The 25699-nt window shown below is 42.9% G+C and overlaps 1 protein-coding gene across 1 annotated transcript in view; it reads right to left on the reverse strand.

Annotated features, from left to right (window-relative positions):
* Positions 1 to 24044: 24044 nt before the first annotated feature.
* LOC121578017 (integrin alpha-5) overlaps positions 24045 to 25699 on the reverse strand; it is a 55893-nt gene continuing 54238 nt past the window's right edge. Inside the window, exon 30 of the mRNA XM_041892057.2 lies at positions 24045 to 25331. Coding sequence (XP_041747991.1) covers positions 25248 to 25331 — 84 coding nt within the window. The 3' untranslated portion in view covers positions 24045 to 25247. The remainder of the gene's footprint in view (positions 25332 to 25699) is intronic.

Raw genomic sequence — 25699 nt, forward strand, 5'->3', positions numbered from 1 at the left:
GGGTTGTTATGTTAAAATTAGGGGGTAAAAATAAGGGGTGGCAATTGGATGATAAATTACCAATATTACCTAAGTGATTGTTTAGGTAGGTGGTAATATTGACACATGGGCAAAACATGTGTCAAAAGGGGGATGGTAGGAGATGGTTGGATTAAATAATAAATATATATGAAGGAGAGGACAAAAGACTTTTACATTATTTTTTTTAGATACGGTCTAGAAAGAGAATGCAGTCAGAAAAAGAAATTGAGAGCTGAACACGTGTGAAGATAGTTTATTAACCACATCCGTATGTCAGAGATTTTGTGCCCCACAGGTGAACTAAAGGAGAAGGTGACCCACTCTATCTAACCAGGTGACTGGTGAGCATCCAGTCCCTAAAGAAGAAAAACTGGAAGCAGGCCTGTTGGGAAGGGCCCTATTAGGTTATATTGGTCACTGCCTTTTCCATTAGAATAGCAGAAAGAGCAACCTGGGTCCACGTTACCCACTGCAAAAAGGTAAGAACACATGCAAGCACCACTGAACACATGCAGAGTTAGAGAGAAGAACTGAACCAATAGGGTCTGGGGATCACCTCTGTTAACGAAGATCTCCTACCCCGACCTATCATCACTGTAGTGTGTTCTCAGGGTGTGAGTATGGGGTAGTACCAAGCAGAAAGACTGAGGACAGGAGAGGGTTGGCGGTTTTTGGGAATATGGATAACTTGAGTTGCATCATAGTCTCGGCAATGGTCTTGATATGTCAAGATCCACCACCAATTGTGCTATGCCCTTACCATTGTTAAGAAGTAAAAGAGAAGAGAAGCGACCCGACATACTGACCGTCAAGGACGAGTGGCCTACAAAATGGGAGTCAGAGAAGGGCAGACTGTCAGATTCAGAATAAGGGTTAGGGACGTAGCCAATGGGTGAAGTACATGTCAATAAACAGCTTGGGATTATAAAATCCCATTATATTCGTGTTCGGCCCCCACGGCGGATTGTTCCTAGATTCAAGTGTTTAAACACACTTGGGGACGGGGATATGAGACCAAGGGGGACTGAACATCCAGATGGGGGGTAAAGAGAAACACATTTCTGACCCTAGTAGTTGTGTTTCTAATATTAATGTGCTGTGCTGCCTGTGTAATTCCTTGTTTGAGAAAGTCTGTTACAGATGTCGTGCATACGGCTGGTATGATGCCCTCCTAGGGGCTCAAGAAGGAGATGCAGACACTGAGATGGGGTTGACAAAGGATGACCCTTGGTTTGCTATTGGTGAGGTGGTGGAGTGACACCCTAGTGGGTGTCTAAAGGGGGAATAAAAATTCCCTGTTTGTGTTTTTATGTTTTATAAATCCATTTTAACCATTGTGAATGTTTGTCTTTCCTTATGTGAAGGTTTGAAGTTCCTGGGTGGCTGGTAAGCCAACCTAGTAAAAGTTAGGTGTAGATGGAAGGACTGAAGGTTTTTATTTTTTATTATCATTATCTCTGCCTATTGATAAAAGTGCCTATTAATAAAAGTGCCTATTAAAAATATTTTTGTTTAGTGGGTGACACCCTAGTGGGTGTCAAAAGGGGGAATCCTACATTTCCCTGAAATTTCTTATTTTCGGTGACACCCTAGTGGGTGTCAAAAGGGGGATTGTGGGTATCTATTTTCTTATAATTAGATGTGAATGCCTAGCTTAAAAAGAATGCATTAATGATTAAACATAATAGGTTTGTGCTGTACTGATATAGATTGTTTAACATAACATGCTGTGATTAATGTGAGGAACCGTTAGGGGGTAGGCTGAGACAGGCTTGTAGACTCACACACACAGCCTCTTTGTTAAACCGCTCAAGGACATGTGTACTGCAAAAGTGCTGACTCTCTGGACAAGTTGCAAAACAACTAACACCTGGCAACAGTGAAGCGCCAAGGGGCTGGGACCAGCCTGAGCGCCAACGATAGGCTGGGTAAGTTTAAACCACGCCCAGCCTCTACTCTGATAGGCCTGCCTGGAGCAGGAACTACCTCTGTCAGAGTATTTAAAGAAGAACTTATAACAAAAGCTCAGTTCTCTGACTGCCCTGCATGGTTTTTCAGTGGACCCGTATATACGAACATCATATTTACCATTGAAGTGTTTGCATTAATTAAAATACCAGTCTATTTGACCTCTTTTTGTTCCTATACCAGATTTGAATTGACGCAACTTAACACTAGCGACTGGAACGAGCTGCAAAAAACACTCGAACTGGACAATTCTATCTCCATCTCTTCATTCAAAGACAGAATCATGGACGTGATGTATTATTGTCTCTACTTTTCCCTTTGTGCTGTTGTCTGTGCCCAATAATGTTTGTACCATGTTATGTGCTGCTGCCATGTTGTGTTGCTGCCATGCTGTGTTGTCATGTGTTGCTGCCATGCTATGTGGGTGTCTTAGGTCTCTCTTCATGTAGTGTTGTGGTGTCTCTCTTGTGGTGATGTGTGTTTTTGTCCTATATTTGTATTTAATTTATTTTTAATCCCAGACCACGTCTCCGCAGGAGGCCTTTTGCCTTTTGGTAGGCCGTCATTGTAAATAAGAATTTGTTCTTAACTGACTTGACAAGTTAAATAAATAATAATAAAAAGCATACATGAGAGAAAAATCACTCTGAAAAACCCCATCTCAAACTTGTTTTTGAAACGGACCGTTTAAAAAAAAAATGCTTGGGATTTGCCTGCAACATGACAGCATGCTCTTTGGCGGAAGACCAGTATTATGCAAATGACTTTTTTCTTTCTAATTCTTCAGTGGGGAGGAGACTAGGGGAGACAGGCTCAGGAGTGTGCATAAGCTAGCCAAGCAATCCACTGGTGTCAGCAAAAAGGACAAAGCCTGTACCCACAACTATCTCACCAGTCACTTCTATTTCACATTTTTGCTTTGTAGCTAAAAGTTGCATGCCAAGAGGAAACCTAGTTAGCTGTTGTTGACTGATATGGGTATTATCAGTAGCTTGCTTAGCTAATAGCACACAAAGCAAGCCTGCTAGCCAGTCCTGCCCATGTGGAGTTGGTACACACACTTCCAATTATTCTCACTGAGCGAGTGGAAAAATCTCAGCCTGATCATTGTCATCACTTGGGATGCACATTTTAACGGTAATGTTTCTGTGTTCAGTGTAGCCAAAAATGTTGTCAGAAGCGCTATTGGCTGCTTGATTTGACCGTAGATGACGCTTTGCCATCACCACCAATTTGCCTTGCTGAGGCACAGCTGCAGTCCCTGACAGTGTTGCCAATTTAGCGACTTTGTTGCTGTATTTAGCGAGTTTTGAGACCCCTTTAGGTTTATTTATTTATTTAACAAACTGACTGATGTCAGTTAAATTGTTAGAATTTAATTTGTTGTTTTATTCTGTGCGCTCAAAATGCTGTTGTGGGACTTATAGTAGTAAATTGTTCCAGCAAGATTCTCCAGACTAGCGAATTAGATCGAGATTAACTTATCTCGCTAGCCAGCCAGCTAACATCAGCTAACCGGTGAAAAAGCTAGTGGTGAACAAACACTGACGTAAGTATAATGCGACCTGTTAGCAGGTCAGGTAACAAATTAGTGTCCGAATAAGTATCATGCAAATAATTTGTTGTTGTGACAGCCAAGTATGTTATTAACGACACGTGAGGCTGCTGAAAACGTTATTGAAACGATAAAAAAGTGTCATTAGTTTGCTTAGGATGATGCCAAAGTTAGGCTAATTACATGGGAGTAACAGGACTACCCTACGGCTGTACCCTACCTGGGGACGTGGTCACGTTAAACCATGCCCCACCGTGTGTATTCCATTTCATTCGTTTTTTTATTCTGTCAGCTCAAAACGTGGGACTTAGTAAATTGTAGTTTTCAAAAGGCAAATATTTAACATAGTTTACTGCAGAAAACATGGTAATTACAGTGTCTTCAGAAAGTATTGACACCCCTTGACTTTTTCCACATTTTGTTGTGTTTCAGCATGGATTTAAAATAGATAAAATTGAGATTGTGTCACTGGCCTACGCACAATACCCCATAATGTCAAAGTGGAATTATGTTTTTAGAAATGGATAAAACATTTAAAAGCCTAAATATGAGTAAAAATGTGCTAAACAAGTCATGTCAGTTGCATGGACAATACTAGTGTTTAACAGGATTTTTGAATGACTACCACATCTCTGTACCCCAACATACAATTATCTGCAAGGTCCCTCAGTCGAGCAGTGAACACAGATTCAATCACAAAGACCAGGGAGATTTTCCAGTGCTTTGCAAAGAAAGGGCACCTATTGGTAGATGGGTGAAAAAGAAAGAAAAAAGCAGACATTGAATATCACTTTGAGCATGTTGAAGTTATTAATTACACTTTGGATGGATTATCAATACACCCAGTCACTACAATGATACAGGCGTCCTTCCTAACTCAGTTGCCGGAGAGGAAGGAAACCGCTCAGGGATTTCACCATGAGGCCAATGGTAACTTTAAAACAGTTACAGAGTTTAATGGCTGTGATAGTAGAAAACTCAGGATGGATTAACAACATTGTAGTTACTCCACAATACTAACCGAAATGTTGCTGTGACACTCTGGCTCCACGGACCTTGATATTTGAGCCAGGGTTGTTTAGTTTCATTGTTTGGGTGTATTTCTATGTTGGGGATTTCTGGTTGTGCATTTCTATGTTTGGGTTAATTGTTCTTTATTAGTCATATGACTCCCAATCGGAGGTAACGAGTGTCAGCTGTCGGCTCGTTATCTCTGATTGGGAGCCATATTTATACTGTGTGGTTTCACCTGGGTTTTGTGGGTTTTTGTTTCTTTGTTGCTGTTAGTAGTATTCAGTATAGAACTTCACGGATCGTCATTTGTTGTTTTCTTCGTGGTTGCTTTAAGTTAATAAAGTCATCATGTTCACTCGCAACGCTGCGCATTGGTCTCCTCCTTCAGACGATCGTGACAGAAAAACCCACCACAAAAAGGACCAAGCAGCGCGTCCAGGAGCAAGGGGTCTGGACACAGGAGTTATGGATGCCTCCTAAGGACTTTTGGACATGGGAGGAGATTCGGGCTGGAAAGGGTCCTTGGGCACAACCGGAGGAACATCATCGCCCTCGTGAAGAGCTGGAGGCAGCTGCAGCCGAGAGGAGGTGGTCTGAGGAGGAATATCACCGCCCTCGTGAAGAGCTGGAGGCAGCTGCAGCCGAGAGGAGGTGGTATGAAGAGGAAGCGCGGAGTCGAGGCTGGAAGCCCGTGGTTACCTCCCCAAAACATTTTTTGGGGGGCACATGGCTTGGGCGCCTGGGCAGCAGGAGGCTGCCACAGGGAGAAAAGGAGAGAAGGCTATCGGATTACGGGAGCCATTGGCGAGTAGAGGGAGGGAAGTTGTTGTGGCACGGCATGAGAGACTGAAGTGTGTTCCCAGTCTGGTCCGGTCCGTTCTTGATCCCCAGTTAAGGCCAGTGGTGGGTGTTCCCGGTACGGTCCGGCCTGTTCCTACTCCACGCACCAGGTCCACGATGTGCGCCGCCAGCCGGCCTGAACTGGCCGTCTGCCCAACGGCGCCTGAACTGCCCGTCTGCCCAACGCCGTCTGAACTGCCCGTCTGCCCAACGCCGTCTGAACTGCCCGTCTGCCCAACGGCGCCTGAACTGCCCGTCTGCCCAACGCCGTCTGAACTGTCCGTCTGCCCAACGCCGTCTGAACTGCCCGTCTGTACTGAGCCTGCAAAGCCGCCCGTCTGCCATGAGCCTTCAGAGCCGTCCGCCAGACCGGAGCCGCTAGAGCTCTCCGCCAGACAGGATCAGCCAGAGCCTTCCGCCAGACAGGATCAGCCAGAGCCTTCCGCCAGACAGGATCAGCCAGAGCCTTCCGCCAGACAGGAGCAGCCAGAGCCTTCCGCCAGACAGGAGCAGCCAGAGCCTTCCGCCAGACAGGAGCAGCCAGAGCCTTCCGTCAGACCGGATCAGCCAGAGCCTTCCGCCAGACAGGAGCAGCCAGATCCGTCAGCCAGCCATGAGCAACCAGATCCGTCAGCCAGCCATGAGCAGCCAGACCCGTCAGCCAGCCATGAGCAGCCAGACCCGTCAGCCAGCCATGAGCAGCCAGATCCGTCAGCCAGCCATGAGCAGCCAGATCCGTCAGCCAGCCATGAGCAGCCAGATCCGTCAGCCAGCCATGAGCAGCCAGATCCGTCAGCCCGCCAGGATCCGCCAGATCCGTCAGCCAGCCAGGATCCGCCAGAGCCGCCCTGCCAGGATCCGCCAGAGCCGTCCAGCCAGGATCCGCCAGAGCTGTCCAGCCAGGATCCGCCAGAACCGTCTAGCCAGGATCCGCCAGAGCCGTCCAGCCAGGATCCGCCAGAGCCGTCCAGCAAGGATCCGCCAGAGCCGTCCAGCCAGGATCCGCCAGAGCCGTCCAGCCAGGATCCGCCAGAGCCGTCCAGCCAGGATCCGCCAGAGCCGTCCAGCCAGGATCCGCCAGAGCCGTCCCCGCCAGGATCCGCCAGAGCCGTCCCGCCAGGATCCGGCCAGAGCGTCCCGCCAGGGATCCGCCAGGAGCCGTCCCGCCAGGATCCGCCATGAGCCAGCCAGCCAGGATCCGCCATCTAGTCAGGTACTGCCCCTTAGTCCGGTACTGCCCCGTAGTCCGGTGCCGCCCCTTAATCCAGTGGGGGTTTAGTTGGGGGGTGGTCATGAGGAAGGGAATACGGAAGCGGATAGTGACTAAGGTGGGGTGGGGACCACGACCTGGGCCAGAGCCGCCACCAGGGACAGACGCCCACCCAGACCCTCCCCGAGACTGTATGCTGGTGCGCCCGGAGGTCGCACCTTTAGGGGGGGGTAATGTGACACTCTGGCTCCACGGACCTTGATATTTGAGCCAGGGTTGTTTAGTTTCATTGTTTGGGTGTATTTCTATGTTGGGGATTTCTGGTTGTGCATTTCTATGTTTGGGTTAATTGTTCTTTATTAGTCATATGACTCCCAATCGGAGGTAACGAGTGTCAGCTGTCGGCTCGTTATCTCTGATTGGGAGCCATATTTATACTGTGTGGTTTCACCTGGGTTTTGGTGGGTTTTTTGTTTCTTTGTTGCTGTTAGTAGTATTCAGTATAGAACTTCACGGATCGTCATTTGTTGTTTTCTTCGTGGTTGCTTTAGGTTAATAAAGTCATCATGTTCACTCGTAACGCTGCGCATTGGTCTCCTCCTTCAGACGATCGTGACAGTTGCATAGGTTGGATAGGCACACAGTGAGGCTTATATTAACCCCCGCTGTACCAAACCAAATGCTAGGCTAGTGGCATGGGGAAGAAATATTGTCTAGATGCTTTTTTCCAGAAGAGATGTTTATAAATTGACTGGCTGGGCTGTGGGACAGTGGATGTGCATTGATAAATCTAACTGAACTGTTAACAGGAATATGGAATATGGGGATTGTGGTGCTATAACTCCTTGCTATCAAGCAATCAGCATCCAGGATCCAAACAACCTGTTTTATAACTGTGCTATTATAAATTAAGATGAACGAGTGTTTGTTATATCTAATGTACTATGTGTTTTCATTCTATAAGTTTGAGGAGTGCCCAGAGTGTCAACTCTACAATAACATGAAAACACGGGCCCCTGTGATGCATCCTATGGAAGTTAGACAGACATGGTCTGTCCTGGGCATCGATCTCATAGGCCCTTTTGAGAAGAGAACCGCGGCTGGTAACTAGTATGCCCTAACCATGACTGACCTCTTCAGCAAATGGGTGATTGCTGAATCCTTGGAGGGCAAATCGGGAACAGAGATCGCTTCAATAGTCACCAACAAACTTCTTCATTTTGGACTTGTGAACCTGGGAGGGGAGTTTGCAAACGATGTACTTAGTCTTACTGTCAATGTTGTCAAATATTGCTCATGAAAAGTCTAACACTTTCAAATAATAACCATGCAAGTGCTGTGTTCGTCACTTTTTATTTTACAGCTCAACTGATCCATGTATTTAATATATTAGACAGGTCTTCGATGCTGTGTCCGAGCAGATCAAAGTGTACGTCTCAAAGGGCTCCCGCCAAGGCATCGGGTCAAGAGGGTCTGGACTGTTAGAGGGAGGAGTCAACATTACAACAGAGTATATAGAGTACCACAGTATGAGTCATAATACCCATAAAACCTAGTGGTCAAACAGGGAAATGATTCCAATCGTTTTTCAACCATTCATTTTTTTCCATAGGGGATTTTAGAAACACATAAAATAAGGGCTGTGTTTCGTGTTGGCTTATACGGCGTGACGTTTTGATAACCGTGTAAATCTCTCTCAGACAAGGTGACTTTTATCAATATATTGGCCTGTATTTACCCCCAACAAATGAAATGTTAATTAGCTGCTAATGAGGCTATCATAAAGAACTACAAATGTAATGATGATCTGGATGAGACTGCCAAATCGAGGCAAAGGTAAGAATCTCTGGATTAACTATCTAATGTTAGCTAAATGTAGTAATTAATCAATTGATTTACATTGACCAGTTAGCAAAGGTGCCAGCTAGAGATGAAGTGCAGGAGCTTGCAGGGATTTGTAGTCTTGCATGATGTCTACTTTGATGCTAATTAGCATTTTTGAAATCTGAGAGTAAATAGAGCCGAATATATTGATAAAAGTCACCTTGTCCGAGATTGATTTGCATGGTTATCAAAATGTCACGCCAGGGTAAGCCTACGTGAAACACAGCCCTTATTTTAAGTGTTTCTAAAATTCCCTATGGGAAAAATGAATGGTGGAAAAACGAGGCGAGGCATGGCTTAACGTGACCACGCTCTGAGTAGGGTACATCCGTAGGGTACTCCCTTTACTCCCATGTTACATTTCCTACTTTACTCATAACCCGACAACGGCTGCATTCTTTTTTAAAAATCATTCTATAAACATTTTGGATATGCTTGGTTGGTCGTTTTTAATATACTTCCATGTCGTCTTAATCAAGAAACTACATCATACCTACATTTACATTTACATTTATGTCATTTAGCAGACGCTCTTATCCCAGGTTCTAATCCAAGATGGCGTAGTAGTGCAGTTCTGTTGTTGTCGTGTGTCTGTAAATAGCCTGTAAATACCCTGTTTTTTTCGTACATATTTCCCTATCAGACTTTTCATCCTTCTACAAAATATACTTTCCTGCAACCCGCCTCACTCAATGTGGAACGGATTCTATTATTGACTTACCTTTATCTGGAGTCTCCAGTTGAAACTAGCTAGCCAGCTGACTGGCTACTTGCTATTAGCCACAGCTGGTAGAGCACGGCGCTTGTAACGCCAAGGTAGTGGGTTCGATCCCCGGGACCACCAATACACAAAAATGTATGCACGCATGACTGTAAGTCGCTTTGGATAAAAGCGTCTGCTAAATGGCATATTATTATTATTATTATTATTTCACCCAGAGCATTGGATTTTTTTCTGCGGGATTGATTTGATCACTGGACATTAATCACCGGATATTCGGCCAGTCTGCACAGCGCGTTGTCGACCCAGAACATTCGGTTTTTCCGCCGGAATCACTGAATCACTGGACCTTTAACTCCGGATTCATCGCTACCAGCTAGCTGCAACGGAATGGACGCTGTGGTCTGGCTAATCATCCTGAGCTAGGCCCATCTCCCGGCTATCTACCTCTCTGTCAACCGGACGGGACCACCTAGTGTTGACACGGAGCCCCGCCGATCCTACACGACTGGTCTGCCGACGAAATCGTCTGATGTGGTTACGACGTTAACCACGAAGATTCCATCTGCTAGCCCCGGCCCGCTAGCACACGCTAGCCGTGGCCTCTTACTCGAACTATCCTATTGCTGTTCACCGGATCTTATGATAACTCAGCTATACAGTTGATGTCTGCTGGACTGTTCCTTTTACGGTACTACATCCTGTTTATGTTTAGCCTCAGCCCAAACATGGTTAGCTTATTGTTGTTTCGGTTATTTCTAATTGTACTATTTCACTGTAGACCCCCCAGCCCAGCTAAACCTGCATTAGATAGCTCCTTTGTCCCACCCCCTATACACGCGGAGACCGACTCAATTGATGCCTCCAGCGATGCTATCTCTTTCATTGTTACCCAACGCTTAGGTTTACCCCCACTTTACTCATATCCTTCCATATCCTTGTCTGTACATAATGCCCTGAATCTTTTCTATAACACCCGGAAATCTGCCCCCTTTATTCTATGTACCCAACGCACTAGAAGACCAGTTCTTAAAGCCTTTAGCCGTATCCTTATTCTAGTCCTCCATTGTTCCTCTGGTGATGTAGAGGCTAACCCAGGCCCTGCAGCCCTCAGTATCACTCCTACTCCCCAGGCGCTATCATTTGCTGACTTCTGTAATCGCAAAAGTCTTGGTTTCTTGCACATAAATATCAGAAGTCTACTTCCTAAGTTTGAGTTATTCACTGCGTTAGCACACTCCGCCAACCCTGATGTTCTAGCAGTGTCTGAATCCTGGCTCAGGAAGGCCACCAAAAATTCTGAAATTTCCATCCCCAACTATAACATTTTCCGTCTAGATAGAACTGCCAAAGGGGGTGGAGTTGCAATCTACTGTAGAGATAGCCTGCAGAGCTCTATCATACTATCCAGGTCTGTGCCCAAACAGTTTGAGCTTCTACTTTATAGTATCTGAAGATTATGCCTTTGTTAAATGTTTTTCATGAAGAAATGGAATGTTGGTTATGTTAGTATCAAAAGGCAATGTTTAGTATAATGTAACATATAATAGACAGGAAGTGTATTGTAAAACTGGCCAGAAGAGGGAGCCCATCTTGTTGCATTGGTTATAAATAGGGGTACACGAAGAAGATAGGACAGAGCAGACATTGGAATTGGAGGACACTGCTCTCCAGACCTTGAAAGTCTGTTACTCATGCTGAAGCTTGTGATCTGAATAAACCTTATGATCAACGTTCAGTATGAGCAGACTCCTTTTGTTCATCAGCAATGACGACCACCATTCATCATATACGACATAATGGCGAGCTAGCCAGGAGGGATGATGCAATCCTTCTTTGCTGCATTTGGAGTCGCCAGGCTAACTCAAGCTGACTTTGGTCTGGAGTCATGACCCGACTAGATACAGCTAAGTTGTTGGTTTTGTTACTGCTTATGTACACTGGAGGAGTGTACCCTTACGACCGTGTTTCGGGTGGCGTTGTTGCTGGTCGACTGGAGTCTGCTAAAATGTTATTTCATTGGTAACTATAGACAATGATAATTTAGAGTGATAAGTTTATATTTCATTGGTAACGGATGGCAATGAGGATTTAGAGCATACATTTATATTTCATTGGTAACTATGGGCAATGACAAATTTAGGAAAACGGTAGGGAGACATTTATATTTCATTGGTAACTATGGACAATGATAAGGTTATATTTCATTGGTAACGGGTGACAATGGTTGGTAAATTCAGATATGCGCATTCTTTAGGGCACTGGACCGCTTGAAGACCCCGAGGGGGCCATTTTAGATAATGGGCTGGCAAATCCGTGTGTACGATAGAATGTATATTCGGTGGGTTTCTTTTTGTTTAAAGAGAGCTCAGATTCATGAGGTTTATCTGATTGTGATTATGATTTGACTCTCGTCCGACGGGATGTTTGATTGGATCTGATTTCTCGGTGTAATGGTCATTAGTCTCGGCAACAAAAACGGTAGGAGAAATAGGTAAAAAATAAATAGGCCAGTGCAGGGTATGTTTCTGTGTAGTAGGCTGCAGTTGGCTAGAGGCTGAAGCTAAGGCTGGATTGTTTTGGGCCACGTGGTATATCGTTGCTCAGGCTAATCTTTGTAAGGCTAAAGTGTGAATCATGCTATAGTGTACCTTAGGCTAAGCTAAATGCTAATGCTACAGGCTAATTGTGTTGTGTGCTACATGTTAACGTATCCTTAGAGATTCCGTTGCGACGGGTGAAAGTCTCTTAAACTTGTTTATGTGTTTGTAAGTCAGGTTATATGTTTTGTGAGCGCTGTTAAATGTTGTTTGACTATAAGGGGGAAATGGGGAATTACAGCTGGACTGGTATTCTGTTTGGAGAGAGAGAGTAGAGAATCTTCCTTTCACGGTGAAAGTGTAGTGAGGAATGATATTTGCGCATGCGTTTAATTTTGCGACACTACAGTACCAAACGTGGGAGTTGGAGTTTATGGCACGAGATTAGGGAACGTTTTGTTTTACGGCACCATGAGGGGATGCTGAGACTCAAGTGAGGTTAAAATGATATTTGCGCATGTGTGATTTTACGGGGCTAAAAACTACAACATGTGGTTATGTGCTAAGCCTACAAAGCACGGCATTATGGGTAAGGGTCATAGGTCCCATGTGGGGGGTTTTTGGGGAAAAATCTCTTAGGTGTTAAACGGCTGTTGTTCGAACGGGGAAACTATTTGGCGATATGTAGTAAAGTTATAAATCAAATATATGTTGACGGAGTATAATTAATTAAATTAAAAGACGATTAAAATTAAATGAAATGTTTTGGAGCGATCTATGTAATAAATGATATTTGCGCATGCGTGGGATTCTGCAAAACAACACATGGGTTAAACTGCAGGGGGAGACAGAGGAACACAGACGACGGAACAAATAGGCACAAGGAGAGTTTAACACGAAGTTTACACGGCGGTGGGTTAAGATGAAACTTGTTTTGGGACCTATTGAATTTATAAATTAAATATATGGTGGCGGATTATAATAGAGTGAATTAAATAATTAAATGACGGATTAAAATCAAAATGTTTTTGGGCGATCTATAATTAGTCCTGAGTTAAAGTTTTAGAGTGAATGTAGAACGAACGAATATTGAATGGTTGGAAACACTCAGTGATGGCATTAACTATTAAAAGCTGTTTCTGTGTCTTTGTCCCTTGTCATGAGAGACAGGAGAGAGGGGGAGCGAGGAGATACAGGAAGTGATCACGTGACGCGGTGGAGGGATCAAATCATCAAACAGGTTACTGTTACAAGATATGTGAGTTTATGACGATTTTGCATAGGCTTGGCAAATACTATTTCATTAAAAATTGCATTTTGGATGCTCTGTGTATCATTTATTGAAGGGTTAGAGGTTTTGTTTTTGGGATTGCTTTGAAGTTGACTAATTTACTTGCATTTGATGGGTTGTGGTAATATAGTCAACACTAATGGATAAATTGGGGACATAGGAGATAGGAATAAAAATTGGTTTTAATTATTCATGATTTTTTAATTGACTTATTTGGATTTATTTGGAGTTGTTTAGGTTATATTAAGAATTACAGGGGGGAAGCCTACATAGGCTATATAATTTAAAATAAGATAGTTCACAATAAAGGAATATAAAGGGTTGTTACAATGGGGAAAAGATATCAGGACTATGAAAGTCATTACACGGGTTGATATAGTGCATAGTGGTAATCCTTTAACTAAAGTGTTGCTAGGGTATCCGGCAAGTGAAACAAAAGTTGCCCTTCATTCTCAAACAGAAATTGATAAAATATGTCAGCGATAAGATAGGTTTAAAAAGTAGAGCTTAGGGAGGTTTATTCTCAGCTTACAATGATTATCCAGGAGTGATTATTGCATCAGAAATATAGATTAATAATAGATAGGGTACCAGCAGAAACAACGATGAAGATGAATTCAAAACTCCAGAAGTAAGATGGAAGATGATATTTGGAGGACAGAACTTAGAACTAAGGTTGAAGAATACTGATATGTCAACGACGAGAAGGAACAGGACCAAGAAAACCTGCTGAGAAAATAATCCCAAGAGTTGGAGAAGGAGAAAATAAGTTTGGGTTATGAAGAATCAGAGGGAACCAAATCAACAATCACTGTTACAGCTTCAACTGAACAATATCAAATGCAATTGTACCAGCCAAGGGGGGTACTAGGTGTCATATCCACAGTCAAGGTCTGGACAGACACAGAATTGGAGAAGAAGAAACAGAGGAAGATCAAGGAGCAAGTGAAGATCACCTGTGCTTCAGGTGAACACTAAATATTCTAGAGTGTCTAGAATATCCGGAAGGGGGGTATCAGCTGAGAGCATCGATTAGAGAAGAAGGGAAAATAGCAACAATTGAAGTAAAAACAACCGACCATTAGAAGTGATAGTGAATAGGGGAAAAACGTATCTGGGTTCAGCCTAAAGAGGTTATCCATATCCACTCTGTAAAATAAACTAATTAGGTTAGGATAGGGATTTGAGGTAGTAAAACGGTTTAATTACTCTTAGGGAATCAATTGAGCTCTGCTATAGAAGTCAAATAGGAATTACAATAGACATACTAATATTAGGACAATATATCAAGGATATTGTGGGAAGAGATGCATGGTGTAAATTGAAGTGTTCAATCAGAGGCACACTAGACGACTGACTGTCTGGTAGAATATTTTAAGAAGTAGGGTTTTTGGGAATCATTTGCTTAAAAGATAATATCATAGGAAGGATGATAATGTATTAGATTGCCTGTTAGACAATCTGTCTGGGAAAAAACTTAATAGGGGTGACTGTTATTTTGGGTTACATTCTTACATTAAGAGATTTGAGGTTAGGCTAAAAGGTGTTTAGTCGTTTTGCCAAGTCTGTGTAAAGGAGTCAGGAGCAGGTGGGGAATTCCCAATCACGTATTCTAAAAATTGGTGGGGAAGGAATTTTGTCAATAAATCAGTGGAAAAAGGTTTGTTTAAAGGGTAGGAGAAGATTAGATTAAAATAAGTTAGGAGAACTAGGGGTGAAGGAACTCTGAGACAGTGAGCTAAGTTCAAAGTTAGTAGTAAGAGAGAGAGAGAACAGTAATGAATGACACTTTAGAATAGGAAGATCAAGGTAATTGTGGGTACTTTTTGTTATAATCAAAAGGTTTAAAGTTTAGAGGTAGAACTGAAAGGGGGAAAAAGTGACACTAATGGTGATGGATGGAAGTACAAGTAAAGAGTTCAGAGCTTTGGGATGAGGTAGTAACAATAATGACATCACCACGTGAGTCTATTAAAACAACAGTGAGAAGTAATTTAACTCTTTCAACATTGATAGTTATTAAAGCCATAAATATAGCGCATTTGATTATAAGGGTCCAGCATCAATTATAGGGGGAAAATACTGTTATTAGAGTTAGGATAATAATAATAATAATATGCCATTTAGGATGATGACGTTTCTTTCACAGAGAGAGAGAGATAATTAGGGAGAATAAGTATTGTTAGCAGGATCAGAAGTAGAAGCTGTTGCACTTAGTCAAATAAGGGATTATTTTGTGTAAGGTTACAGATAAAGATCAGGGAGAATATGTGTACTTATCTAGTGAAAGCATAGAAATTTGTTCCGGTTAAGAATTATGGGTTAAAGGGCTATGTAATTTATAAGGTGATGCTTATAATGGAAGATTTGAAGTCTGTAAAACTTTCTACAGTCACAGAGGGAGTTAAGGATAAGTTTATTACAGTAGTCACTCCAACAGGGAATAATCGAATAGGATGTTGGTAGTTTCCCACTAGAGGGAATTAAGGGTTTTAATTCATCAACTAAATTAACAACGTTAATGGTAACTTTGGGAAGGGATTAATGATACGATGGTAATAGCAAATGTAGGAAGGATGACAACAACTTTTCTGAAATTAAAGGAGGCAGCAAGAGAGACTCAGGGGTTTAGGTTACGACGAATAGGGTTAAAAAAAGCAGAGCAGATAGTAGTAGAGAGCAATATAGATTAATCTGAAATGGAGAAGAGAGATTCATCATGGAAGCTGCAGGATGAGGTCTTTTGATTTTGATGACAGAGGGGGGGGGCATCTGATCAGTGCTGCTCGTTCCTCTGTTGTGGAAATTAGAGATAGATTAACTCATTCTGTAAGAATCAGTGAGGAATCTTGAGGGTTGATGTCTGTTGGGGATGCCAGCCCAAGACGTGTTGGACGGTTGCGCAGCCTCTAGCGGGTCTGGGTCAGGGTTATGCTTTGTCATGACTGTGGTATCGGCAACAGTCATTGACAGATAAAATAATGTAGTTGTCAGAACAGTAGGGTTTAAGTGTTCTTGGGTAAAGGGAGTACCCTATGGGAATTGTTCAATGGGAAAGGAAAATCAGGTAACAACGGAACCCTGAAGTATTCAGGTGAAACAGTGAGGATAAAAGTTGTTGTTGTTCTAATAAAACATATGAGGTAAGGGGGTATGTTTATGGGAATATCAGAGGGTGATGAGTATAGTATAACTTTGGATAAGTATGACTTTAAGGGTAGTAATGACAAATAATAGGTTATTTTTTATATACCAGGTAGTAAGAAGAGCAGGACTTTGATGGTTAAAAGATTAGCTTTTGACTGACAATGTAACTATGGGAATTTGAGAGATATTTGGTGGGTTTGTGATGATAGAGTATATTCTTACCCTATGGGGGGATAGGATGTTGTTACAGGTCAATGTTTAAGCTTCCATATGAGGTTTTTACCATTAAAAGAGGAGTGGTACGAACACAGAAATCTGAATCTAGGGTTAAAAGGATGACATGGCTACATGTCATAGTCTTCAAGCCTACCATTGGAGAATAAGTCTAAGGGAGAAGGGGGACTTCTTCCATGGTATGGTGTAACATTTGGGAAGATCATATGGATAAATATTAATTATACTTTGAGTCCAGATAGGTCAGATAATATCACTGGGGTTATAGATACATTATAAGAGATGTGTTTGGGAGATCTGAGAAGATTTGGTTACAAGATCAATTAGGCCAGTAGGGGCAGTGATGGGTCAGATTTTAGTTTCAGCTTTGATAACACTGTGATGTTTGTAATTTGTTACTGATCTTTGAGAAAGTTATGATATTGAGATAGGTTGGAGAGTGACTCCTGGAGACAACACTCAGATGCCGGTGGTGATTGTTCCTGATCTGGACGAAGATGGACGAGGGGATTTAGATGGACTACTGATGGATAAATATCCTTTTTGATTATTTGATCATTTTATTTTTATTGTTTCAAGGAAAACATTTTGTAGGCTGATTTTAATATGATTTTAGAATGATTTTATGAATAAAGGGGGGAATGGATAATGTGATTCATACATCATTGATATGTCATTTTTATATTCTTTTAAATTGATGTGGAGGTTTAATTTGAAAATGTTGTTTTGCAAAGGATACTGTTTGGTCGTTTCTTTTCTTTTCATTCCAGAAGCATGTGGGGAACATGGGAAGGGAGAATATGACTGGAGGAGATGAAATAAGGAGGGTGTGGCTGATTCCATCATCAACAAGTCCATTGGAGGAGGAGACTACGGAGGAGATGAAGTGTAGTGGACTACATTCCAGTGTCTGCAATGAAATATAGACATATTTGATGTGTAATACATAATTGTGTCATATTCTTAGGTATTGATTTTAGTAGAATGATGTTTGATGTTATTGAATGCAGATGAGGATCTTAGATGCTTTTGTTTATTTCGATGGGGTTAGGGAAAGGACGGTTAGGCAGGGAGAGATTCCTTTTCAAGTCCTATGGGTTGACCAGCTTGAGAGTGGATGTTTCTGGATAGGATTTTGTTTGCAGGGGAACATGTGTATTTAATGGCATCATAGTTTCAAATGTCTTTACATGATTTATGAGTTTATCTGGAGTACCGCGGTGGTTGCCTGGGGCAGAGGGACCGTGAGAGAATTTTACTGTCTTGATTGATGGATGGATGGATTTGGAACAAAGGTTGCCGGACAGGTTTTTCGCTCTCACACTCCATAAAGATTTATTCATAATTCATAGTAATGTGTTCACACTTCATCAACAGTTATATTTCATAAGAAAGGTATTTACACTCTAGAGGAGAATGTTTTGGTTTAAGGTTAAAGATACTCAATAAGATAAGTTGTTACTAGTCATAATCCTATTCTGTTTGGTTTCGAGACGTTTAGTTCGTCTCGAAAGGGGGGAATATAGTATCTGAAGATTATGCCTTTGTTAAATGTTTTTCATGAAGAAATGGAATGTTGGTTATGTTAGTATCAAAAGGCAATGTTTAGTATAATGTAACATATAATAGACAGGAAGTGTATTGTAAAACTGGCCAGAAGAGGGAGCCCATCTTGTTGCATTGGTTATAAATAGGGGTACACGAAGAAGATAGGACAGAGCAGACATTGGAATTGGAGGACACTGCTCTCCAGACCTTGCAAGTCTGTTACTCATGCTGAAGCTTGTGATCTGAATAAACCTTATGATCAACGTTCAGTATGAGCAGACTCCTTTTGTTCATCAGCAATGACGACCACCATTCATCATATACGACAACTTCTAAAAATCCACCTTTCCAGAAATAAGTCTCTCACTGTTGCCGCTTGCTACAGACCACCCTCAGCCCCCAGCTGTGCCCTGGACACCATATGTGAATTGATTGCCCCCCATTTATCCTCAGAGTTCGTACTGCTTGGTGACCTAAATTGGGATATGCTTAATCCCCCAGCCATCCTACAATCCAAACTAGATGCCCTCAACCTCACGCAAATTATCAACGAACCTACCAGGTACAACCCTAAATCCGTAAACATGGGTACCCTCATAGATATCATCCTGACTAACATACCCTCTAAATACACCTCAGCTGTCTTCAACCAGGATCTCAGCGATCACTGCCTTATTGCCTGCGTCCGTAACGGGTCCGCGGTCAAACGACCACCCCTCATCACTGTCAAACGCTCCCTAAAACACTTTAGCGAGCAGGCCTTCCCTAATTGACCTGGCCCAGGTATCCTGGATGGATATAGATCTCATTCCGTCAGTAGAGGATGCCTGGTTGTTCCTTAAAAGTAATTTCCTCTCAATCTTAAATAAACATGCCCCATTCAAAAAATACAGAACTAAGAACCGATATAGCCCCTGGTTCTCCTCAGACTTGACTGCCCTTGACCAGCACAAAAACATCCTGTGGCGTACAGCATTAGCATCAAATAGCCCCGCGATATGCAACTTTTCAGGGAAGTTAGGAACCAATATACACAAGCAGTCAGGAAAGCAAAGGCTAACTTTTTCAAACAGAAATTTGCATCCTGTAGCACTAACTCCAAAAAGTTTTGGGACACTGTAAAGTCCATGGAGAATAAGAGCACTTCCTCCCAGCTGCCCACTGCACTGAGGCTAGGAAACACTATCACCACCGATAAATCTACAATAATCGAGAATTTCAACAAGCATTTTGCTACAGCTGGCCATGCTTTCCATCTGGCTACCACTACCCCGGCCACCAACTCTGCACCCTCTGCTGCAACTTGCCCATGCCCCCCCGCTTCTCCTTCACACAAATTCAGACAGCTGATGTTTTGAAAGCGCTGCAAAATCTGGACCCCTACAAATCAGCTGGGCTAGACAATCTGGACCCTTTCTTTCTAAAACTAGCCGCCGAAATTGTCGCAACCCCTATTACTAGTCTGTTCAACCTCTCTTTCATAACGTCTGAGATCCCCAGAGATTGGAAAGCTGCCGCGGTCATCCCCCTCTTCAAAGGGGGTGACACTCTAGATCCAAACTGCTACAGACCTATATCCATCCTGCCCTGCCTTTCAAAGTATTTGAAAGCCAAGTTAACAAACAGATCACCGACCATTTCGAATACCACCGTACCTTCTCCGCTATGCAATCCGGTTTCCGAGCTGGTCATGGGTACACTTCAGCCACGCTCAAGGTCCTAAACGATATTATAACCGCGATTGATAATAGACAGTACTGTGCAGCCGTCTTCATCGACCTGGCCAAGGCTTTCGACTCTGTCAACCACCGCATTCTTATTGGCAGACTAAATAGCCTTGGTTTCTCAAATGACTGCCTCGCCTGGTTCACCAACTACTTCTCAGATAGAGTTCAGTGTGTCAAATCGGAGGGCCTGTTGTCTGGACCTATGGCAGTCTCTATGGGGGTGCCACAGGGTTCAATTCTTGGGCCGACACTTTTCTCCGTGTATATCAATGATGTCGCTCTTGCTGCTGGTGACTCTCAGATCCACCTCTACGCAGACGACACCATTTTGTATACATCTGGCCCTTCATTGGACACTGTGTTAACAAACCTCCAAACGAGCTTCAATGCCATACAACACTCCTTCAGTAGCCTCCAACTGCTCTTAAACACTAGTAAAACTAAATGCATGCTTTTCAATCGAACGCTGCTGGCACCCGCCCACCCGACTAGAATCACCACTCACGACGGGTCTGACCTAGAGTATGTGGACAACTACAAATACCTAGGTGTCTGGTTAGACTGTAAACTCAACTTCCAGACTCACATAAAGAATCTCCAATCCAAAGTTAAATCTAGAATCGGCTTCCTATTTCGCAAAAAAGCCTCCTTCACTCATGCTGCCAAACATGCCCTCGTAAAACTGACTATCCTACCGATCCTTGACTTCGGCGATGTCATTTACAAAATAGCCTCCAACACTCTACTCAGCAAATTGGATGTAGTCTATCACAGTGCCATCCGTTTTGTCTCCAAAGCCCCATACACTACCCACCACTGTGACCTGTACGCTCTTGTTGGCTGGTCCTCACTACATGTTCGCCGTCAAACCCACTGGCTCCAGGCCATCTATAAATCACTGCTAGGCAAATCCCCGCCTTATCTTAGCTCATTGGTCACCATAGCAGCACCCACCCGTAGTCTGCGCTCCAGCAGGTATATCTCACTGGTCATTCCCAAAGCCAACACCTCCTTTGGCCGCCATTCCTTCCAGTTCTCTGCTGCCAATGACTGGAACGAATTGCAAAAATCTCTGAAGCTGGAGACTCTTATCTCCCTCAATAACTTTAAGCATCAGTTGTCAGAGCACCTTACCGATCACTGCACCTGTACACAGCCCATCTGAAATTAGCCCACCCAACTACCTCATCCCTATATTGTTATTTATTTTGCTCTTTTGCACCCCAGTATCTCTATTTGCACATAATCTCTTGCACATCTAGCATTCCAGTGTTAATACTATTGTAATTATTTTGCACTATAGCCTATTTATTGCCTTACCTCCATAACTTGCTACATTTGCACACACTGTATATATATTTTCTGTTGTATTTTTGACTTTATGTTTTTTACCCCATATGTAACTCTGTGTTGTTTTTATTGCACTGCTTTGCTTTATCTTGGCCAGGTCGCAGTTGTAAATGAGAACCTGTTCTTAACTGGCTTACCTGGTTAAATAAAGGTGAAATAAAAAAAATAAAAAATAAAAGAGCGACTTACAAATTGGTGCATTCACCTTATAGCCAGTGGGATAATTCAGTGGCTAGCTTTGCACTTAACTGGCTAACAGTAGCTACTAAGGGTAAATTATAACCTACATTTATTTTTGTTTTGTTTTTACATACTGGTAACAAGAGTCTTTCAAGGGAATTCGGGACATGGGTGACTAGTTAACGTTAGCTTGGCTCTCTGTGTGTTTCGTGCCGTCGGAGGAGGGGTGGTTCGTTGGCAGAGAGCAATGGCTAGCTAGTATGCTAACTATTCTAGCTAACTAACTGGCTGAATAAGTTGACGACGTACTCACTCAAACTCTCAAAACTAACCCAAAACCTTACACAACGTTAGACACGGACACAAATGATCTGTTTGGCGTGTTAACACACTGGTTTGTCCGAGTATTGGTGCTAAACCGTGTTATTGGAGGCTGGCATGCTAGTTGGCTATGGTGTCATAGGATTCGGTGCCCTGGACGGTTTTCACCGAAGAATACTGTACCAAGTTAGCTAGCTGAATAAACTAAGTTAGAGTCTATTCCTAGAAAACATTGAACCGCTGTAGTTTACAACAATTATAATTTCTAAAGTGGAAATTGGGAGAGTGATATTTGAGTGTTTCAGTGAAACGTAAGTGAGGGAGGCCCCGCTCTCTTGCTTTCCCAGATGTTTAGTTCATTTCATTCCGATCTCCTTTGCATTATTGTAGCCTTTTTCTGTAGCCTGTCAACTGTGTGTCTGTCTATACCTGATCTCTCCTCTCTGCACAGGCCATACAAACGCTTCACACCGCGTGGCTGCTGCCACTCTAATCTGGTGGTCCATGCGCGCATGACCCACGTGGAGTTCCAGGTCTCCGGCAGCCTCTGGAACTGCCGTTCTGCGGCCAACAAGGCAGAGTTCATCTCAGTTTATGCTACCCTCCAGTCCCTCGACTTCTTGGTGCTGACGGAAACATGGATTACCACAGAAAACACTGCTACTCCTACTGCTCTTTCCTCGTCTGACCATGTGTTCTCGCATACCCCGAGAGCATCTGGTCAGTGCGGCGGTGGCACAGGAATCCTCATTTCTCCCAAGTGGACATTCTCTCTTTTTCCCCTGACCCATCGTCTATCTCCTCATTTGAATTCCATGCTGTCACAGTCACTAGCCCATTCAAGCTTAACATCCTTGTCATTTATCGCCCTCCAGGTTCCCTTGGAGAGTACATCAATGAGCTTGACGCCTTGATAAGTTCCTTTCCTGAGGATGGCTCACCCCTCACAGTTCTGGGTGACTTTAACCTCCCTACGTCTGCCTTCGACTCATTTCTCTCTGCCTCCTTCTTTACACTCCTTTCCTCTTTTGACCTCACCCTCTCACAGTCCCCCCCTACTCACAAGGCAAGCAATACGCTTGACCTCATCTTTACTAGATGCTGTTCTTCTACTAATCTCACTGCAACTCCCCTCCAAGTCTCCGACCACTACTTTGTATCCTTTTCTCCCTCGCTCTCCTCCAACACTACTCACTCTGCCCCTACTCCGATGGTAATGTGTCGTCGCAACCTTCGCTCTCTCTCTCCCGCTACTCTCTCCTCTTCCATCCTATCATCTCTTCCCTCTGCTAAATCCTTCTCCCTCCGATCTCCTGATTCTGCCTTCTCAACCCTCCTCTCCTCCCTTTCTGCATCTTTTGACTCTCTATGTCCCCTACCCTCCCGGCCGGCTCGGTCCTCCCCTCCTGCTCCGTGGCTTGACGACTCATCGCGAGCTCACAGAAGAGGGCTCCGGGCAGCCGAGCGGAAATGGAGGAAAACTAGACTCCATGCGGACCTGTCATCTTTTCACTCCCTCCTCTCTACATTCTCTTCCTCTGTTTCCGCTGCTAAAGCCACTTTCTACCACTCTAAATTTCAAGCCTCTGCCTATTTGGTATTTTATTACGATCCCCATTAGCTGTTGCGATAGCAGCAGCTAGTCTTCCTGGGGTCCAGGAAGTAAAACGGAAGACGCGATTAGATCACTCAATCACAGTTATTACTTAGCTTCATTGTTATCCCTTCTAATCATCTAAATGAAATTCATAAGTATCCGCCCCTTTTAACACAACATGCGTGTACTAAAGAACCACCTCATGCCACAACACAGCTGGAGCAGAATTCACACGTAATAACTGACTAGATATTTCAACACACAAAAATATGTTGAATGTTTACCTTTAAAACAACATCAGATCTTCAACGTTATATTCATTATCAGAAAAAAATAACAATAGGCTGGGCAGCACCTCCTACTGGAGAATTGGTTATCTACAGCTACCCTTTGGTCTCTCATCCAAGGTTTTAACCAAGCCAAGCTTAGCTATGATATTTCTCCCTGACTATTACCAATGCGCTACCATGAGAATGATTGTTGAAAGTTCTCCACTTAAAAGCTAAATAGATTCACTGTTGCTAGTAAAGTCATTCCAAAGGGTAGGTTTAATGGAGCAAATTAAATGTGACCATACTTTATCACTCATAAATGTATATTATCAATGATGCTATTTAGGCCTATATACAGTAGCATTTGCAAAGTCATCAACAAATATTCAAATTCCAGCAACGGTATATGTGAAATATTATGAGGATTATAATTAATGGACATATTTTGCAGAGGTTGATACATTTTTCGTTAGGGAAAATCAAGTTTTGAACATTTTAAGTTGAAATAACAAACTTTAGAAGCCTTTTTAAACCTCAAACACTACACGTTTGTATTTCCTGCTGTGCAGGAAAGTTCCTGCAACAACAGGATGATCAAATTAAGATACGGCATCTGTATTTGGATAGGGTAAAATAAAATGGTAGTTTAATTTCAGTCATCAACAGCAAAACAACATGAAAAAGCCATGACAACTCCCAACATGGGAGGGAATAGTTTCACAGAAAAACTTATTTTCATTGCAGTTTGAAATACTCTTCACAAAATTATAAATGTACAACTTTGAAATATACACCCGCTCAAAACAAAGAAAACATTTCCTTAAATATGACCAAGTTCATTTTGTTGAATGCACAACAACGTGTTATAAATAGTGATTAGTGGATGTGAGGTTATATCCTTCAACTGTAACAATTATCTAAAAACCTCTAGCACTATATTTACAAATGTGGTCAAGTTGCATAGTAACATAATGCATCAGAAAGAACATGACAGATAATATGTATAAGCATAAAGGCCATGTGCCTTTCCTCTAAAATAATCTCTGACCTCGCTCCAGCTAGCAAGCCCTTATCGGACAACTGGTGGCTATGAGGCAGCACACCACTGTAGAAAATCTGATATCGCACCCGTGTTGGCAGATGTGGTGGTATACTGCCAGCAGCCCAACAGTGCAATGACCCTGACTAACTGACGGTCGACAAGCACTTGTTAGTAGTAGTAGCACCTGTTTGCAGATGGTGGGCAATGTTAACTTGCCATCAGGGTCAGGGATGGCCCGTTTCGGGACAAAGTAAGGCAATTTGGAGTAGCAAACTCCATCAATGTGTTTTTTGTGACATTGAGAAAACACATTTTACATAGACTGATACCATTTTATGAGTCATTTTCTGCTCCTAGAAAATCAGAGGATTTTGGCCGTTACCGTTCAATAGCACACTTTCCCCAACATTCTCACCTCATAGGTAAAGACATATTTGGTGACTCAAACAACTGAATAAATGCTCCATTGCCTCAGCCAGGGTTGCTACTTTGATGGATATTTCCCCAAATCAAAGCAAAAAGCTGGATTCTATGCAACCGTATGCAAAATATGCCCGTTTTCAGGATAGCTCTGTTATAATGCGGGCCAGACATCTCGTTGTGTGTTTGCCTGCTTCATTCCAGTACAGTAGAAGGCTGAATTCCAGTGAGGTCCCAGTGGTACTCATCATATGGACATTAGCTGAAGACTACATGAGTATTCTGTGGTTCATTTAGAGTTATAAGTTAACTCTAACGCAATGCCTTTCCAGTTTTTTGAAACGACATCTGGGATGGTCCATCGTTTAGGCCTCAGAAGAAGCCTGGGGTTTGAGTTGAGCTTTCTCCATGGCTGTACCATAAGGATTGGATCGTTTGAAGAAGCCCAACTGGAAAGATGGAAAGAGAAAGGAGACTTATAACAATTTCAAATGTAATAATTACATGAATAGCCCTCATTGTACCAGACAGTTCAGTTAGTTTGCAGTTCCCACGATGGGGGGGCCAGTATGAAAAATGTATGCACTCACTAATTGTAAGTCGCTCTGGATAAGAGCGTCTGCTAAATGACTAAAATGTAAAATGTCAATCATTATTTGCTACCAACATCCACTTTCAACACTTTCAAATTTGAAACACTTGACCTTATCTAATAGTTTTTAGATACCATTTTATGCTACTTCCTAGCTGACAACAACTGGTGGTATCATGGTCAGGTCGTATGCTGGTTGTAAAAGGAACGTGGTTGCTTGACCAT

This window comes from Coregonus clupeaformis, chromosome 12, assembly GCF_020615455.1.
Source record: "Coregonus clupeaformis isolate EN_2021a chromosome 12, ASM2061545v1, whole genome shotgun sequence".
Lineage (NCBI taxonomy): Eukaryota > Metazoa > Chordata > Actinopteri > Salmoniformes > Salmonidae > Coregonus > Coregonus clupeaformis.